The sequence below is a fragment of the Notamacropus eugenii genome, chromosome 3 (assembly GCF_028372415.1).
Source record: "Notamacropus eugenii isolate mMacEug1 chromosome 3, mMacEug1.pri_v2, whole genome shotgun sequence".
In the NCBI taxonomy this organism is placed as follows: Eukaryota; Metazoa; Chordata; class Mammalia; order Diprotodontia; family Macropodidae; genus Notamacropus; species Notamacropus eugenii.
This window is the reverse complement of record NC_092874.1, coordinates 379,587,754-379,608,119: the sequence shown is the minus strand read 5'-3', so window position 1 is coordinate 379,608,119 and position 20,366 is coordinate 379,587,754. Positions and strand designations below refer to the sequence as shown.

Below are 20,366 nucleotides of genomic sequence, written 5' to 3'. Positions count from 1 at the left end.
ATCTCCCACGTCAGTAACTTGGCAGAGACTGCCCCTCATACCTGGACTACTCTCCCCTCTCCCCTCTGCCTTTTGGAATTCCCGACCTCACCTTCCACATGAAGATTCTTCTGATCCACACCCCACATGCCCCCAGCTACTATTGCCCCCCTCCCAAATTACTTTGTGTCCTTTTAAAAAAATGTATTCTGTGTAGATTGTGTGTGTGTGTGTGTGTGTGTGTGTGTGTGTGTGTGTCTCCTCCCTTCTGGATAAATGTTAGCTCCCTGAGGGTAGCGACTGTTACCAAGCACAGTGTCTAACGTAGTAACCATTTAATAGATACTTGTTGATTAATTGGTTCATTGAGCTCAGGCAGATGGGGCTCCTTCTTCCTTAAAGCTTTCCTGCCAAAGTGAATTAATAGTCCATCTCCGCAACCCATGGGCAGGAAGGACCAACCACTGCGGTCTGATAGCGCTCCCTTACATACCAGCTCTACTTACTGCATGCTCAAAGTTATGGTCTCACCATTGGAGGCAGGGACACGGTCACTTAATGCTGGAGGACGTCTGGCCCTGGGCCAGGATGCTGACCATCTCCTCTCTGTTTTCCTGACAGGTTGACTGGAAACAGAGCCTGTACCTATGTCTGGGGCCCCACTGAGGGAGCCACTGACTGGGAGGGTCAGGCGCCGTCTCTGCCTAAAGGAACACCAATGGGTTGCAGGTTTTGAGGGTTCAGTGGCCCTGAAGGAAGTCCACTTTGTCATCGTGAGGGCTGAGGCCAAAGCAGGGACACTGCTCCTTTGTACCAGTCAGTCAGTCTGGACCAATGGCTATTAAGCACTGATGGATGCCTGGGGTTGGGGATGCTCCAAGAGGCTCAGACAGTCCTGCCTGTGCAGGACAGAATTACAAACAATCAAAAACAGACAATGGAAACTGGAAAGAAATCTTCCTCCCCTCCCTCCCTCTCTCTCTAACCTCCTTCCTCAACCTAGAGGTCAAGCCACAGAGTGAGGAGAAAGATGTCCCAGAGGGCATATTCACAAACATATTCACCAATAGGGAGAGGCCCTGCCCTTATCCAAGGGGAAAGGGTGTCCCTTTCAGCCAATCAGCATATGTAACGATGGCTCACTAAATACAATTGTTTTTCTAGGACTAACTCTGCTACCATGTTCACCAAGATGGTCTTCGTATGAGGACTGGTTGAAGAAACCAGGAATCTTTAGCAGGAAGAAGAGAAGATTCCGGGGAGATGTAGTATCTTATCTTCAAGTATCTGAAGGGTTTTTATTTGTAAAATGAAGGAGTTGGGCAAAATGGCCTCTGCAGTTACTTCCACTTCTAGCCTTATGCTTCTGTGTGGAGGAAGGGATAGACTGTCTGGCTTGGCCTCTGTGAGCAGAACTGGGGGAAATGACCCCTGCGAGCGATAATGGACCAGCTACATAGAATGAGACTTGGCCAATCTGGGAATTTGTGGGTTTGACTATGTACATTTGTTATAAGGGTTTTGCCTTCTTCCTTCCTTCCCTCCCTCCCTCTCTCACTCTCTCTCTTTCTTTCTTATTTTTTCTTCCTTCCTTTCTTTTTTTAAAATTTTTAAGTGGAGATTGGGATAGGAGAGAGAGAAAACTAATGCCTATCAATTGAAAGGAAAAAAAAAAGAAAAAAAATGAACCCAAATAATATATTTAGACCTGGAAGGGCCATTAGAGGCCATCAGGTCCAACTCTCTCATTGACATATAGAAAACAGAGGCCCAGTGAAGTCAAGTGATTTGCCTAGGGTCACACTGTAAACATCTGAAGCAGGATTTGAACCCAGAAGCATCTTGATTCGAGGTCCAGGACTGTGTCCCCTATACCTCCTAGCTTCTTAGAATCACAAAATCTCTGAGCTGGAAGGTACCTGAGAGACCATCTAAGGCAAACAGACATTCCGTGAAAAATCCCCTATATAATATAGCAGAGGGCATCTAGGTGGTACAGTGGCTAGAGCACTAGACTCAGAATATGTGTATATACAGACTAAAAATAGTTCTGGCTTTATCTGAAGACCTCCAATGAGGAAAAATAATATGCTATCTGTCAAGGCAGTCCATTCCACTTTTGGACAGCATCCCAAGAACAGCCGCTGCTGTTACTATTTGTTTTAAACCACAAACAGAAAATAGCTAAACTCTGTTTATGTGTGTGTGAGTGTGTGCATGTGCTAATGAGTGGTTATAGGGATATAATACAGCAAGGACAGACACAGCAAATGAAACGTGGGTCAGTTGGCAAACCACCAATCATAAAGAAAATACTGACACGTCAAATATACATACGCCCATGCAGAGGGTAAGAGCAGAGTTTCACAACAGTGCTATCTTCAAAAGTGATTGATCGATAATAACCACCACTGCAGATAAAAATACCATACTTGACTGGCGGTCAAAGTAGTGTAGTATATTAAGATGAGATGAAAACAAGAAATAGAATCATGGAACATGAGAGACAGAAGGGATCTTAGGAAGCACTCTATCACCCCCTCATTTTACAAGTTAAGGAAACTGAGGTAGAGAGAGGGGAAATGACACAGTTTCAGAGCTAGGACTAGAAAAAAATATTAATTATCATCATCATGATTATCAAAGATGATGGTTGGTTGAAAGGTATACCTGCTATAGATCCCTAGAAAGCATATATGTATGTGTGTATATGAACACATATATGCACACACACGTGTATACATACCCAGCACATTTATGTAATGCATGTGTATATATGGTACATATATACATATACATCTGAAGGCATATGGACATACATAATATACATATACAGAGGTATCCCCAAAGTTTTAGTGCAATTTTAAGCCATTAAAATTCTTTGACAGGGATAGTTAGGTGGGCCCAAGTGGATGTACAAACACATACATGAATATACATGAATATACACATACATGAATATACTGTATATACACGTACATATGTATATATATATCTGTTTGCATATACAAAAGGGCAGCGAGGTGATACAATGCATAGAGCACTAGGTTTAGAACAAGACTCATCTTCTTGAGATCCAACCTGGCCTCAGACCCTGCATGACCCTGGGCAAGTCACTTAGCTCTGTTTGCCTCAGTTGTCTCGTTAATAAAAGAAGTTGGAGAAGGAAATGGCAAATCGCTCCAGTATCTTTGCCAAGAAAACCCCAAATGGGGTCACAAAGAATGGCACACACATATACATTGCATGTGTGTGGATATATATTATATATACATATAAAGCAGCTTTTCAGGGAGACATACTTGGACATACATACATATATGTATGTTTATACATGCATGTGTATGTATACATTTATACGTACATATGTATATAAACACATGTAGGCACACATATACTTACATAAAGCCACTATGTATACACTTCTATATGTGCACGTATGCATATCATGAGCCTCGAGTGGTGTAGTGGATAGAATGCTGGACTCAAAGCAGGAAGGCATTGTTGGAATCCTGCAGGCGTCTGACACCTACTAATTGTGTGACCGTGGGCAAATGTCCTAGCTTCTCTAAGTACCAGGCAACTCTCAAGCATAGTCTAGTGCAGACCATTTGCTGTAGGAGTTCCCACATAGGTAAAGCGGAAAGTCCCTGATACCTAATACGGAATACATAATAGAAATGACATAATATGCGAGTCAGGATGGACCTGTGATTTAATCAGTTTAGGGAGCTCCGCATGAGGGACCCCCTGTATCAATACAGAGTGCTACCAGTTCTGCAGCTTATAGTGTTAGGGAGTTTACATATGTGTGTAATTATTGATTATATGTGTTAATCTCTCTATTTATCTGTCCATCCATCTGTCTCTTCATCCATTCATCCGTCTGTCTGTTGTCTGCCTGCCTGTCTAGCGCTCTCTCTCTCTCTCTCTCTCTCTCTCTCTCTCTCTCTATCTATCTATCTATGTGCTTTATCCACTGGGCCACCTAGCTGCCCCTGTCAAAGAATTTTAATGGCTTAAAGCTGCACTAAAACTTTAGGAACACCTCCTATGTATGTATATTATGCATGTACACATGCACACACATGTATATATGTATATATACTGTGTATATATACACATATACTGTATTATACACATAACACATCAATTAAATACACTAATAATTATTACAAATAACATCAATGATAGCTTAGCTTACATTTATACAAGCTTAAAAAGTACCTTATGTACATCTAGTTTGATCTTCATGACAATCCTGTGAGGTATAAAATTATTATTCTCTCCATTTTACAGATAAGAAAACTGAGGCTCACCAAGTTTTGTAACTTGTCCAAGGCCATCTAATTAGTAAGTGACAAAGCTGAGACTTGATCCTAGATCTTCTGACTCCAAAATCAGACCCCTACCCACTACTCTAAGCTACCTCTTGAGACATTATGTATAGATCTATATGAAGTATAGATCCTATAATAAGCCTTTGACATAAACCATTGCTTATTATGTCACACATATATCACCCATTCGATACTGTAGAGTCCATTTGTACATAATGTATACACGTAACACACAAAGCATAGCCCCCAATTCTCTAATGTATTATAGATAAACAACATAGCATGTTGAAAGAAACTAATTCCAAAAGCAACACCAAGGGACACAGGGATGACTTTAACCTAAAACCTTAGGAAAGTCAACAGCCCCAGCAGGGACACTTTGTACTTAACTTTCACCCCTTTATCCTCGAGGGCCTGGATTTCCATTTGGGGCTCACGATCCCACAGCTGAGGACTACCTCTCAGACCAGATGGCTGCCTCCAGAAAGGCGTGAGCCCAAGTTCTTTCTTCTCGGAGACTGGGATGGCTTTCGTTTGGACAAGACAGAGGGAGCCGGTGGTATTTGAACTGAGGCGTGTCTTGCCCCCCTGTGGGCAAGGATTAAAACAAGGTGTCCCAACCTGGCTCCCCATATGACTCCAAGGGTGGGGTGGGTGTTGTCACATGTGAGAAGGTGACTCGACTCAGGAAAGAGTCTCCCAGATAGGAAAGTCATTAAATAGAAGTTCTATGGTATAGCATGGCCAGGGAGTTGTAGCTATTTCCTGAGAAACACCTGGGCTGGAACCAGGATCAAGTTTGGGTTCCACATTGTAGAGTAATGATAGATACTTATTTTGATCTCAGAGGAGATTAGATGCCCAAATTACAGCAGTATCTAGTCCCCTTCCATGGGGTGAAGGACCACACTCATACATGTCAGCCGAACTTCCCCAGAATAAGAATGAGACTGCTTTGGATACGGATAGTAACGGACTATATTAAAATATATATGTCATTGTATTATATATAACATATATCAATTAATCAACAATAAGCATTTATTCAGTGTATATGATGTGCTGGGGCAGCTAGGTGGCATGGTGGATAGAGCACCAGGCCTGAGTCAGGAGCACCTGAGTTCAAATTTGGCCTCAGACACATCCTAGCTGTGTGACCCTGGTAAGTCACTTCACCCTGTTTGCCTCAGTTTCCTCATCTGTAAAATGAACTGGAGAAGGAAATGGCAAACCACTCCAGTATCTTTGCCAAGAAAACCGCAAATGGGGTCAAGAAGAGTCAGACATGACTGAACTGACTGAACAACAAATACTGGGTGCCTGACATTGTGCTGGGTACTGGGGATGTAAAGACAAAAGAGAGATGGTTCCTACCCTCAAGGAACTTAAAATCTAACTGGGGAAAGTGGAGACAAGAGGTGCATATATAGTATAGGAAAATGCAAACTAGAAACAAGGTAATTGAGGCTGGGAAGAGGAAGGCACTAGCTAGCTGTGGGGCATCAGGAAAGGCTTCATGTAGAAAGCAGCTTTTGAGTGGAGCCTTGAAAGAAAATAGATTCCAAGAGGAAATGAGGAAGGGGTGAGTTCCAGGTCTGAGGGACAGACAATGCAAAGCACGGAGACTCAGTGTGGGATATGAAGACTAGTAAGGGCTGGTTAGTTGGACCGTAGCATAGGCAAAGGAGAATAACATTGGAAAGGTAGGTTGGAGCCAGGTTGTAAAGACCTTTAAATGTCAAACAGAGGAATTTATGTTTCAGTTATTGAAGCAATATGGAACTGATGGAATTTATTGTGTAGGGAGTGTCATGGTCAGACCTATACTTTAGGACAATCCCTTTAACAGTTACTTGGAGGATAGACTGGGGCAGGGTCATAACTTAAAGTCTGCTTTAGGTACATCCTCTCATTTGGTCCTCACAACAATCCTGTGAGATGTGGCCTTCAGATATCATTGCCCCTATTTTACAGATGAGTACTAAGGCTCAGAGAGGTCCGTGGAATCACAGACTTTGAGTTTGAAGGGATCTTAGAGTCATTTAGACATCACAAGGAAGCTCAGAGGTCCTTAGGAGTTAAGTGGCTTGCCCAAGGTTACCCAGGTAATCAGTAGCAGAGCTAGAATTCTCTAATTCTTTATCAAGCTCATTTTGTGCCACACCCCACTGCCTCCTTAAGTGACTTGGCTGTGCTTACATATGTAGCTAGCTGGGGAAAGAGGTAGGCTTGAACCTGCTTCCTCCTGCTTCCAAGAACAACACGATACAGCATTGCCTTCCCAAATGACAATATACCATTAAGGGAAGTCATAAAGAACTGATAAATTCAAACCCAGGCATCCTGTCAGAAATAACAGGAAGAGCCAACCAGAATGTGGCCCTGAAGGGTCCCTTACATTACAATAATTTGTTGTTGTTCAGTTGTGTCCAGCTCTTTGTGGCCCATTTGGGGTTTTCTTGGCAAAGATACTAGAGTGGTTTACCATTTCCTTCTCCAGCTCATTTTACAGATGAGGAAACTGAGGCAAACAACGTGAAGGTAACTTGCCCAAGATCACACAGCTAAGTGTCTAAGGCCAGTTTTGAACTCAGGTCTTCCAGGTACAAGATAACCTTTGAGAAATACTTTTTAAGTTTGCTTCCCTGGCAGTGCTAACACCAGGCACAGGGTTTGCCATCAATTCATGAATATTTATTGAATGCCTGCTCTAATCACACTCTACTGTTATATGTTTCTTTCATGTTTACAGAGAAGTCCCCTTCCTATAACCCTGTGAGGTTGGATGTATAAATATTATTATGCCCATTTTACATATGAAGAAACAGGTTAAGTGACTTTCTCAAAATGACACATGCACTGAGTGACAGCAGCTGGATTTGTGACCAGGTCTTATGACTCAAGCTGTAGTGTTCTCTGTACCACAATGTCTTTCTGCTCCATACGGGGAGACCTGTGTGCTAGGTGCTAGGTGTGGGAGCACCTCTGTGCTAGGTCTTGTGGGATAACAACACAAAGAAACAAAAGACAACATCTCTGTCAACTAGGGGCTCATATCTAGTGGAGGCAAGCCGTATTTTATACAAGGCAAGACATCTACCAGAATGAGAACTGGATGAGGTCTTATATTTTATCCTTTAGAGGTAGAAGTGAATGCCCCAGAAGTAAGGATTTGCCTGATGTTTTTAGACAGAGTGGCAGAGGTGGGCCTTTGACTCAGGTCTCTGCATTCCAAATCTAGTACACTTTCCCCCCATACCTGGCCGCCCATGAGAAAAAGATGTCACATGAGAGTGCGAGGCTTAATTACCAAATAAGGGGGACAGGCCATAAATGCTGTGAGCTCAGAGGAGGGAGGGAGTCCCACAAGTCTGCAGTGATCTGAGGGAGTTTTGTGGAAAATATGGATCCTGAAAGATGGGTAGGATTCAGAGAGGGAGAAGGGCGAAGAAGGAGAGCATTCCTCCGAATTGTTTGAGCAATGGGTAGGAGACAGGGAGAACACAACGTACCTTTGGCTAACAGTGAGCGGACCAGTTTGGCCACTCTGGGAGGATTCCAATAGGTTAAAAAGAGAGAGATAAGACTTAAAAGGTAAGGTGGGGCAAGAGAGCCTTAAAGAGTCTGGATATCCTGAAAGTTTTTTAAATTTCACCTCTCTGGGCTTCAGCTCTCACATAAAATGATAGGGGGCTGAGGGGTTGCGGTGGGGATTGGACTAGAAGCCATCTAACAGAGAGAGTACCAAACTTGGAGTGATGAAAGAGGTAGGCCTTAAATAGGGTCCCAAAGGATGGGCAGGATTCAGAGGGGAGGAGGAAGAAGGCATTCCTTGGGGAGGGATTGCTTGAACAAAAGTGGGGATGGCACAAAATGTCTTAGGGTGACAATCGGTGGAGCAGGCTGGCTACTCTAGGAAGGTATAAATCCTGCCTCAGACACTTATGTATCTGTGCTGAGTTTTATGAGGATAAAAGGACTAAAGCAAATATCACTAATATTTTTATATTTTAGTGCATCAGTGGCACAATGGTGCATTTATTTCCTTCCTATTGAGCTTTTAGGAGATTTATTTTTTTAAAAAAATTATTTGTGTTTTTCAACATTCACTTCTATAAGATTTTGAGTTCTAAATTTTCTCCCCCTCCCTCCGTTCCCTCTTCCCCAAGATGATATGCAGTCTGACATGGGCTATACAAGTATAATCATATTAAACATAATTCCACATTAGTCATGTCGTAAAGAAGATTTAGAAACAAAGGTTAAAACCATGAGAAAGAGCAAAAGAGAGAGAGACAGACAGAGAGAGACAGAGACAGAGAGAGAGAGGGAGAGAGGGAGAGAGAGAGAGACAGAGACAGACAGACAGAGAGACAGAGAGACAAAGAGAGAGAACAGCATGAATCTTTTGGAATTGTCTTAGAGACAATTGCTGAGAAGAGTTAAGTTTACCAAAGTTGGGTCATCGCACAATGTTGCTATCAGGCTGTGTACAATGTTCTAGGAGATCTATTTTTAAGGCAAAAGATTTGCTGCATGACCAACTGTTCCTATTATTCCACTCTTCCTGTTCTGTTTGTATAATCTAATTTCATTTATGAATGGGGGGGAGAGAAATGGATTTATACATACACCTCTCCATATGTGTCCCAGTATATCGTTCTACAGTTGAATCTTAATAAATATTTCAGTAAGTAAAAAAACCAAACAACCAAACTTGCTGGTGTTATGTGGGCAAATCACTCAACCTGTGTCTGTGTGTGTGTGTGTGTGTGTGTGTGTGTGTGTGTGTGTGTGTCTCATCATCTATAAAAAGACTGGTTTGGATTCAGTGGCCTCTAGGGTCCCCTACAAGTCTACATCTCTGACCTTACGACAGTCCTATATGTAAAACATGATGTAAATGCTAGAGGTTGCTATCATCAGCTTCCTTCTCTAAATCTCATGAGACTACTCCTTAAGCTCGTCAGTCTCCTCACAACCCTTCGGACACATGGAAACAGTTGCTAGGTCCTCCTCCCTCAGCATCCTCTTCTTCAGATGGATGGTGATTTATTTCACTTTGCTTCCTCGGTCCTATTTCCAGCTGCTTGGGCTGAGTGCACAAGTGTCTGTTTGCAGGGTTGCCTTGGGTAGTTGAGATAGCACTGGGGACGGTGAAGGCCTTGTTATCAGTCTGATGGGGGAGGATGTCCCAGGAGCCAGAAGTAACCTCAGTTAATTCCAGTGGTTTCCCTCTTATCAGCATCTCTTGTCCTCCAATGTGAATGAAAGGCAGTGATTTGCAGACTGTCAATCATTATTTCCTCCCCTAAAGACCTAGGAAACACATCTTTAACTCTCCCACCCTGGCCCCACACCCAGCAGCAGCAGGAATACTGTTTTTAACTACCTCTCTTAGCATCCTAAAACTTCAGAGCTATTGTAGAAAGTGTGTGGGATGGCTCAGGTCCCTACTTCAATTAATTACTCAGAGGCCTCTCAAAGTGATGACAGAAAGTTTATTTATTCAATTCTCGAGAAGTGGGACAATCCTATACCAGTTCACCTGGAGTAGGAAAGCCAAAGACAAAGAAAAGGCAGTGATTTATATAGACCCTAACGCAAGTCCCTCCTCCCCCCACTGACCATTATCCTCATTAGCTGAGAATATGATCTTACATTCTAGACACGAAATCTAACCAATCCCTTTTGAAATGAAGACATCGAGGAATTATGTAAGTTTTGTCCAATCATTGAGACCCTAACACATTACACAGTTTTATATCCTTATATGGAACTATTCTATTCTAAAAATATTGTAACCTTGAGCCTCTAGGTCTTACCTCACCCCTGGGAGAAGAATTACAATCTGAGAAGTCTTCACTAAACCTATTCCACTCAAAAGGACCTCAGAAGATGAGCCTTAGAATATTAGGGGTGTTAGGGGCTCTAGGGTTTAGAACACAGAATGACAGAGCTGGTATAGAACACTGATTGTTAGTGCCAGAAGGGAGCTTAGCCTATTGAACTTAGAATGTCAGAAATAGAAGAGACCTTAGAACATAGGATGTTAGAGCTAAAAGTAACCTAGAATATAGAACCTAGAATGTCAGAACTGGAAGATAAACTTAAAAATGAGATGTTAGAGCTAAAAGCGACTTTATAATAAAAAACCTAGAATGCCACAAATGGAAGGGAACTTAGGCTATGGGATGCTAGTTAGTGATATATGGGACCTTAGAATATACAACCTAGAATTCTGGAGCAGGAAGAGGACTTAGAATATAGAACAGAGTACACCATCACTAGAAGAGAACTTAGCATAGTGACCATTAGAGCTAAGGCCACCGATGGGGCTGAGTCTGCTACTTGCTTCCTGTGTGAGCTTGGTCAGGTCCCTTAATCTCTCTCACCCTGAGTTTCTTTATCCGTAAAATGGAGGTGTTGGACAGGATGACACTGAATATCCATTCCAGCTTCAAATCTATGATCCTGTGTTAAAGGAATGACTAGAGACTCCAGAATGCTAATGTATATTCCTAGATCACTTTAAAGTTTACACAACGCTTTTCTCACAACACCCCCTGAGGCATGCCTTTTTACATATGAGGAAACAGAGATTCTGAGCGGTTAAGTGACCTGGACCCAGTCACACAACTAGCAAGAATCTGGGGCAGAATCTGAACCCAGTTATCTTAGGATTTTTACTTATGCTTTATAAACTCAAATGTAGAAAGTCAGATAGGAAGAGATCTTTGGACACGCAACAGAAAATGTATGCAGACCATGTATGTAGAAAATCAGATGTGTAGAGACCTTTGGATATATAACATAGACTACATACATAATGTTGGGAAACACCTTGAACTCATCTTATTCCACCCCTCACCCTTCATTACCACCATTTTTTCAGATGGGGAAATAGAGGCCAGAGAAGGCCAGTCAATGTCACGCAGTGAAACGGTGCAAAGCTGGCACTGTTGGTTTCCTAGACCATGTTTTCTGGGGCATTTCAGCTACCTCCTAAGAAATAATCAGATTCTAGGTAGGACTATCCTGCTCAGGCATTGACAGTGACGTGAATGGATAGAGTGAAGACTGGGTGATAGATGGCTGAAATATCAAGGTTTCTCACCACTGAAGTGCTGGCTTATGTGGCTTTTCCCATCCGTGCCCATGATGGATGTGGATCAAGCAAACCATAAAGATGGCTGGCTAACTTTACTTGGTTAAAAAACAAAAACCCAAGTAGCTATGGGCTGGCACACTTGGGGTGATGGGAGTGGGGAAAAGAGATTTATTTGCAAGGTTTGTTTATATGAATCATAACCCTGGCCTTCCTCAGAAGTATATCTAGTTCCACCATACCCCTTTCCTTCAGATGCAGCATTGGCAAGAAATGAGGAACCACTGTCCTTTGGAAGGCTGCTTGGCAGGTGATGACCAAGGTCCACAGATCAGGAATTGCAAAGTGAAGATCTCTGGGAAGGCTGCTCTTGGAAACAGGTTCGTATGCTGTAGAAATGACCATACACCCTTTATACAGGGGAATCATAGAGACAGATGAGGCTACTTGAGTTCAATTTTCTCATTTTATGCATCAGAAAACTGAGACCCAGCAAGATGAAATGATTTGCTCAGACTCACACAGTGTTTGCCCATCCTGGATGATAAATCCAGTGCTTCTCTCAGAGAAGAGAGCCATAGGATGTTGTATTGAGTCTTGTGGTGGTATCTTTCTGAGGGGGTTGGGGCTGGACATTATTAATCCTAGATTATAGAAGGAGGATATAGACAGGTTAGCTGATTGGTTGAGGATCATGTAGCAACAACAAATGAGCCTAGAACTCCATCTGCTTGAAGGTAGTTTTCAAAAACTTATTAGGTCACATGCCGTCCTCTCTCTACCAGCCATGACAAATTATCTCCTCCCTTTATTCCTCTGTGTCGTGATTCAGAGAAAAACCCACTTGCCTAGGAGTCAGGGGATTTGTGTCTGTCAATCAATTCATAAGCACATATTTAACTCCTACTATGTGCCAGGCACATAGGTGGCGGGAATATAAAGACCAAAATGTAACAATTATTCTTTTTTAGTTGTCTCTGCCTCTTTGTGATCCCATTTGTGGTTTTTTTGGCAAAGATACTGGACGAAGTTGCCATTTCTTTCTACAGCTCATTTTACAGAGGAGGAAACTGAGGCAAACAGGGTGAAATGACTTGCCCAGGGTCCCACAACCTAGTCTAAGGCTGGATTTGAAATCAGGAAAATGAGTCTTCCTGACTCCAGGCTCAGTGTGCTAGCCACTGCACCATCAAGCTCCTGAAATATTCCCTGCCCTCAAAAATGTACACTCTATCCAGAAAGTATGGACTAAATTTGGATACAAGAGTAGGAGGAGGTAAGAGGACTATCATTGTGGGCTCAATGATCGTCAAGGAAGACTTCATAGAGATGAGGACTGAGTTGAGCCTTTAGATTGTAGTCTATAATAAGAGCTAATATTTCTGTATCAATAGGTACACAGTTAAGTGTGGCCTGTTTGTGATTATATCCCCTGACCTTCACCTTGAAAAGCTAAGAAGCTTAAGAAGCTACCCTAGCCAGTAGAGCAGCTACCTGAGTCTTTCAAGGTTCTGAGTCCTTGTTCTTGTGGACAGACCCAAAGATGGGGCCACTAACTCACTCTGTGACCTTGATTAGGTCCTTTCCTTCCTCTGGCTTTGGTTTCCTCTTCTTTAAGATGAGGGGGTTGGTGTGGATAATAGCAAAGATCTCTGATATCAGAGATGTCCAACACACAGGGTAGGCCATATTATAATCCACAAAATTTTTAGACTAAAATGTAATTAGGACTTTTTTTACAGACCAGTTCAAACTTTCTTTTAATGTTACTAAACAAATCACAATGAAAAAATTTAAAAGGACATCTTTAACAAAATAAATTAAAGTCGAACAGAACATAGATAATGTTAATATGTTTTCTAAGTCAAAATGTATCTGTCAGGATCCTTGGATATCATTTAGTGGTCCCCATTTCTAGCTGAGTTTGACATCATTGCTTTATTATCTCACTAAAGTTCCATGACGCCATGCTCTCTCCAAGTTTATAAACTGCCAGCCTCTTCTTGCAGGAATCCTGCACCTACTGACCAGTTTCTACCATAGGCACATTTGGCCACCAAAGTGAACAGAAAAGGGAAACTTTTTCATAAAGCCTGCCTTGATTACTTTGAAGGCCTGGGGAAGCAGGACTGCTAATCAGGCTAGCTACTCTTGGAAACACTTGCTACCTATCACAGGAAAACACTGTGCAAACTTGATTGCTTTTATCCTTATTAAAATACAGCAAGTGACTCACACAAAACTCTCAATTATCCATGTGAATGCAGGAGACCATGGCACAGATAATTCTCAACCCAAAAGAGCTGCAAAAACCAAAATGAAACAAAACACAACCTAGAAATTATTATGGTATTTGGAACAGGTTGGAAACACCAATTTCATTCAAAAAAGTCATTAATAGACATAAAAATGCCAAAGAAACTTTTAAGTAGTTGTGGTAATATTCAATTTTGATCATGCCAAGAGTTCAAAATAAGAGTTCCTATGAAGAAGAATATTTTAAGATGATCTGGTCACATCATGTGCATAGTTAAGTGGAATTCTGGGGTTTATTTTAATAACGTTTCTTTTACAAAGCGGGAAATGAAATGTAAAAAAGTTAGGCGCTTTTTTGACGAAAAAATTCTGAAGACAGATCACGGTTCAGTGTACCTTATTGGCTACTTCTTGAAGCAGTCAGCTCTTCTTTCATCTTTCTTTTCAGAAGCTGACCTTCACATCCCTGCTGGAGCAGCCCCCAACTGGCTCCTCCATCTCTATGTATCCTCCAGTACATCCTGGAGTGGTCTTACTAATGCTCTATTCTGGAGGGGCTCCTCCTTTGCTCAAGCACCTTTACTGACTCCCCATGACCAATGCAGAGGAGGAATGATATCATGGCAAGAGTACTGGGTTTAAAATCAGGAGAATGGGTTCCAGTTCTGTCTGATGCTTATTAACTACATGAACCCTAATCTGTCTGAGCTTCAACTTGCTCATTTGTAAAAAGGGGGAAATAAACCTTAAATGACCTTCCATATAGAGCTGTTACATCTTTCGAAACCCTCAAAATACTATAGGAGTATCAACTTTTTACTATTGCAGAGTGAAGTCTACATTCCTTTGTTTGATTAAATTAAAAGAAAATAAAAATAAAGTTAAAATTAAATTAATTTCCAAGGTCCTTCCTGACCTGGTCCCAATCTACCATTCCAGATTGATTTCAGCTTCTCTCCTATCCTGGCCTATTTATTCTCTAAAGAACATACTTGGTACTTTCTCACTTCACCTTCACTCCTACTTATTTTTACATACCTAAGCCTCACCCATCCTTCAAGGCTCCACCCAATCCTCCTCTCCTTCATAAAGCTTTTCTTGATTATCACAGCAATGGCTCCCTCTTCTTAGCTCCTCCAGGAGTTGTATCCATCCATACTTGGCCCTCACTGCCCTAAGTTGTATTTACTGGTGTATCCAGCCTTATCTTTCCCCTTTTCTGGAGTTCAAAGCATTTTATAACTGCTTTTTTCTACCTTACATTCTCCTACTTTCTCTTCAATCCAGTGACAATGGGTGTCTACTATTCCTCAAACAAGACATTTCATGTCCTGACTCTGGGTAATTCCACTGGTTGTATTTCATGCCTGAAATGCTTTCTTCTCATCTTGCTTCCTGGCTTCCTTCAAATCCCAGCTACAATCTCATCTTCTATAGGGAGCCTTTTCTGTTTTTCCTTAACTTTAGGGCATTGCCTATTTTCCAATTTATCCTGTATGTAGCTTGTATGAACAAGGTTGCTTTCATGTTGTTTCCCCCATTACACCATCAGTTCTTTGAGAGCCTAGACTTTCCTTTCTTAGTCTCTCTGGCATTTAGCACAACACCTGGCACATAGTAGGTGCTTAATAAATTCATATTAACTGACCTCTAGGCTGTAAGCCACTTAAAGGTAGGGTAGAGGCTTTTCCTTCTCTGGCTCTCTCTTCAGGGAACCTAACATAGGAAGCTGGACACATGGGAGGCACTCAAAAAAGGAGCTTATTAATTATTCATTGATTGATGATCTAGCTAAGAAGTAGGAACAAGCATCAAACTTGTTATCCACGATAGTCAAAATCAATAACCTTAAAAATGGATAAACTTAACTTAGAATGTAACAAAAAATTAAACTGAATTTTTAAAACGTATGAGTTTAAGGCTTTTGGCAGTTATCCCTAAGAACTCATGTTGAGAAGCTGTATATTAGAGGTTTGGCCCTAACTTAGGATGGGAGGTAGATTTCAATACCATATTTGAAAGATCTCATGATATCCTTTTAGACCAGATGTAGAGATGTGAGTTAAGAAACAGTAATGGTAGGTAGATTTGGAACTAGTTGAATGACCAAACTCAAAGAGTGATGAGAAGTGAATTGAGGTCAGCCTGGATGGAAGTCTCTAGTGGAGTGTACCAAGAATCTGTCCTTGCCTTAGTATTGTTCATCATACTTACCAGTGGCTTGAATAGATGCACAGATAGCATGTTGATGATGTTGGCAGACTGGAGGCATAGTAGCACAACTGAAAGAGTTGGAATTGAAGGACCTAGGTTTGAATGCTGTCATTGGTGTTTTTTCTCAGGTGACAAAAACTTCCTGAGTCTCAGTTTACTCATATGTCAAAGAAAGGGCTTTGACTGAGGACCTTTCTAGCTCTAGATTTACTGTCACTAACATGTATGACAGCCAGAGTAGATCAAATTTAACATGATGGAATTTAATAGGAATAAATGTAAAGTCCTATGCTTGAGTGAAAAAATCAATGGCACAAATGTAACGTGAGGTAGGTGTATGTAAAAAAAAATGATGGCAAGATCAAGATTAGTCAACAGTGCGGAGAGCCCCAATAAAGTCCTACCTAAGAAGTAAGTCCCCATATACTCCAAAATATTTGCAGCAACACTCTTTGTGTTGGAATTGGAAAACTAAGAACTGGAAACAAAGTAAATGGCCATCAGTTGGGGAATGGCTAAACAGACTGTGGTACGCAAATTAATGAAATATTATTGTGCTTTAAGAAATGAGGTATGAGACGAACACAGAGAAGCAGGGAAAGATTCATATGAACTGATGCAAAGTAAAGTAAGTAGAGCAAAAGAAAACAATCTACACAGTAAATATAACAATATAAATAGAGAGAACAACTATATACCCACCCCCAGACAATGTAAAAACATTGTAAAAATCAATCAGGACTCAAATGCAGAGATAACACAACCCCAGTCCACTCCTTTGTGGAGGTGGAAGGTCCGCAGGTATCATATATTGCTTATGTTTTTGGACTTTTTCAAAGTATTGATATTTTTTTCTCTCTAAAAATACTATTTGTCGTGCACTCTGGCACTTTGGGAGGAGGAGTGATATTTGGAATCACTATGGTGATGTAAGACAGAAAATATCAACGAAAATATATCCAAAAATGTAATTGGGAAAAGTTTAACAAAATAAAAATACTTTTCTGCTGCTCAGTCATTTTCATGTTCAGACCCTTTATGACTCCATCTGGGGTTTTCTTGACTTTGCCATTTCCTTCTCCAACTCATTTTACATATGAGGAAACTGAGGCAAAGAAGGTTAAGTAGTTTGCCCAGGGTCACGCAGGTAGTAAATATCTGAAGCTAGATTTGAACTTGGGTCTTCCTGACTCTGGGACTGGGCTCTATTCACTGTCCTATGGAGCTGCCCAAATAAAAATACAATAAAACATAAAAATAAAGCTCAGTATAAATAGCAACCAGAAGGAAGGAGGTGAGAACTCTGCTCTATTCTGCTCTGCTCTGATCTCCACACTTCAGGAGGGATATTGAGCTGAGGATGAGTGGATGAGAAGTCATGTCACGTGGGCACTGCTTGAAGGGACTAGGGATGTTTAGCCTTGAGAAGGAATGATTTAGGGTATCACAATGGCTGTGTTGGAAGGCAGGTAGGTGGTACAGTGGATAGGGCACTGGAACTGCAGACAGGAAGACCTGAATTCAAATACTGCCTCAGATACTTACTAGCTGCGTCTTCTATAAAAAAGAGTTGGAGAAGGAAATGGCAAGCCATTCCAGTATTTTTGCCAAGAAAAAACCCAGAAGAGTTACCAAGAGTCAGGCACAACCAAAAAAGACTAAAACAATAATGCATGTGTGCAAGCATTTGGAGGGCTACTGCATGGAAGAGGCAGTGATACTTTTTTTTAACTGTAGAGGGAAAAAGTAAGAACAATAGTAGATCATAGATTTAGAACGGGAAGAGACATTTGAGGTCATCGAGTCCAATGCCCTCATTTTACGGATGAGAAAACTGAGGCTTAGAAAAGCTGAGGGATTTGCTCAAAGTCACATAGCTAACATGAGGACCAGCATCTGAACCCAGAGCCTTGGGTTCCAAATCCAGTGATCTTACATTGTATTTTACCGTCTTACAGATTTCAGCTCAATACAAGGAAAAACTTCCTAACAATTTGAACTGTTCAAATATTGAATTTATCTAGGAGTATAGTGAGTTCCCTGTCACTACAGGTATGTCTCCATCAGAGTCAGGATCCTGGGCTACAGAAGCTAGCTTGGGGCTGGCTAACCCAGCGTAGCCCTCCTCATGTTTCCAAGTCTTAGAGAATCCTCTTCCATCCTCTTCTCTAGTTCTTCTTCCACAAAGAGGCTTAAAGGCACAGGATAATGGTTAAAGAAGGCATCAGGAAGGTTGAAGGGGGGCAGGGAATGGCAGTGATTAGTTAATTTTCTTTCCTCCAGAGTCAGGGGGAAATGGCTGGCAGGGTAAAACCTTGCCACTGTCAGATTCTCCACCAAGTGGATAATCAGCCCCCTGTGGAAAATCGAGAGCTCATGACATGCATTACAAGAAACAGCCAGAGCCAAGTCAGCTGAAAAAACACAGCATGTTCTGAAGCAATTGAGGTGTTTAAAAAGTAGTTCAAGCCACAGCAATGTTGCCCCTTTGGCCCTCCAATCAGGAGGGTTCTAGGGCAAGTTTTGGCCAAATTATAACAATTATAATGATAGCTAATATTTGTAAAGCATTTTAAGGTTTGCAAAGTCTTTTACATACATTATCTCCTTTGATCCTCACAAAGACACTGTATATGCTATTATTATCACCAGTTTACAGATGAGGAAATTGAGACTGAGAAAGGTTAAGTGATTTGCCCAGTCATACTCGTAAATGTCTAAGGCAGGATTCAAACTCAGGCTTTCCTGATTCCAAGCTCAGCACTCCATACACATAGTTAATCACACCTGGATGGGGGTCCAATGTTTGTGAGCAAAACCATTTATAGCTTTAACTCATTCACCTCTTCATAATAACCCTGTGAAGGAGATCAGGCAGGGATTAATGTTGACAGACGGGGGAAAATGGAACTCAAAGATGTTTGTCCAAAGGTGGCCATAGGCAATTGATGTTTATAACACCCTACTGGGTTTTTCTACTTGTCATATTAACATTCTTCCAAGAGCAGCCTAAGCAGATTCTTTCCCATGGTGCCAGGCATCAGGGAAGAACTCCCTGGGGATGGCAAGTCAAGTCGCCTCTAGCACCATGATCTTGATGAGAGAGTCAAGGCCCAGTTGTGCTATGGAAAAGATCCTGACTTTCTAAGTGACGTTGGGCAAGTCACTTAACTTCTCTGAGAGGTATTATCATCTCGTAAGTCTAAGGACACAAAATGATTTCACTATGCTCAGTTTCCTCTTCTGTAAAATGAAGACATTAATCCTTGCCTGCCCAACTTCTTTCAAAAGGCTGTTATGATGGGACACATGAGTTAATGGATATGATAGTAATCCCAGGATGGTTGTAAGAGCCAAGAGATAATGGATATGAAAGTGCATTGGAAAGTTAAAGGTGCCCTACAGATATAAAAGACTAAGGTATTACTATTGATACTGCTGTTTGGACTTACGTTGTACTTATTTCCAGGACCAATTAAATGTCTGTAACCTTGACTCAAGGGCCTGGTACTGAGGGCATAGCATGATGATGGTCATGGGGAGGAATTGGCGTCTGTTTGTAGATGAAACTCTCCCAGAATACCAGTTCTGAGGTTTTGCATCTTTCCCCTTCTTCTAATGTTTGATATAAAACATACCATTTCCAACATGATCATGGTCTCATTAAAATGAGCCCCCACTGGTGTCAGGCCATAGAAAGCTAACTGCAAGTATAATGAAAAGAGCCCTGGCATGGGAGTGGTGAGAGGGTATCAGGAAACTTGGGTTCTAGTTCTACTTTTGCCATTACCTTGAGTCAGTCCCTTCCCCTCTCTGCTTATCACAGTGCCTGGCACATAGTACACGTTTCATAAATGCTTGCTGATTGATTGACTTTTAGTTTTCTCCTCTCTAAATTAAAGGAAGGGGAAACTACATGGTACAGTGGATAGAGTGCCCAGCCTGGAGTGAGGAAGATTGCTCTTCCTGAATTCAGATACTTACTGGCTGTGTGACCCTGGGCAAGTCACTTCACCCTGTATGCCTGAGTTTCCTCATCTGTAACATGAGCTGGAGAAGGAAATGGCAAACCACTCCAGTTTCTTGGCCAAGAAAACCCTCATGAACAGTCAGATACAATTCAAAATCAGCAACACAGTTAAGGAAGTTGGATTAAATGATCTTTGAGGTCTCTTATGATATATGATGATTCATTCCAAAGTCAACTTTACATTCATTCACGGGCTTCCCTGCTATTCTTTGAACAGGACCCTCTATTTCCCAATGCCCTGCCTTTGCATTGGCTATTCCCCATGCCTGCAATGTTTTCTCTCCTTCCATCTGCCTTCAGGCTTGCTTTAAGACTAAGCTCAAGTCTCACCTTCTGCAGGAGCCCTTTCTATTTTGCAAACATCCCTCTCCATTGATTTCCCTCTGAGGTTACCACCCCTTTACTCTGTACATATCTGTACACAGTTGCCTGCATGCTC

At 41.6% G+C, this 20,366-nt stretch overlaps 1 protein-coding gene across 3 annotated transcripts in view; it reads right to left on the bottom strand.

Moving 5' to 3' along the window:
* The window catches only part of LOC140497074 (ATP-sensitive inward rectifier potassium channel 12), a 131,200-nt gene that overhangs the window by 17,820 nt on the left and 93,014 nt on the right, over positions 1–20,366 (bottom strand). Inside the window, exon 1 of one of the 3 annotated variants that reach the window (XM_072597621.1) lies at positions 511–5,199. The exons of the other annotated variants lie outside the window; for them this stretch is intronic. Coding sequence (XP_072453722.1) covers positions 511–751 — 241 coding nt within the window. The 5' untranslated portion in view covers positions 752–5,199. Of the gene's footprint in view, positions 1–510; positions 5,200–20,366 lie in introns of those variants that run through there. 3 annotated transcript variants of the gene reach the window in all.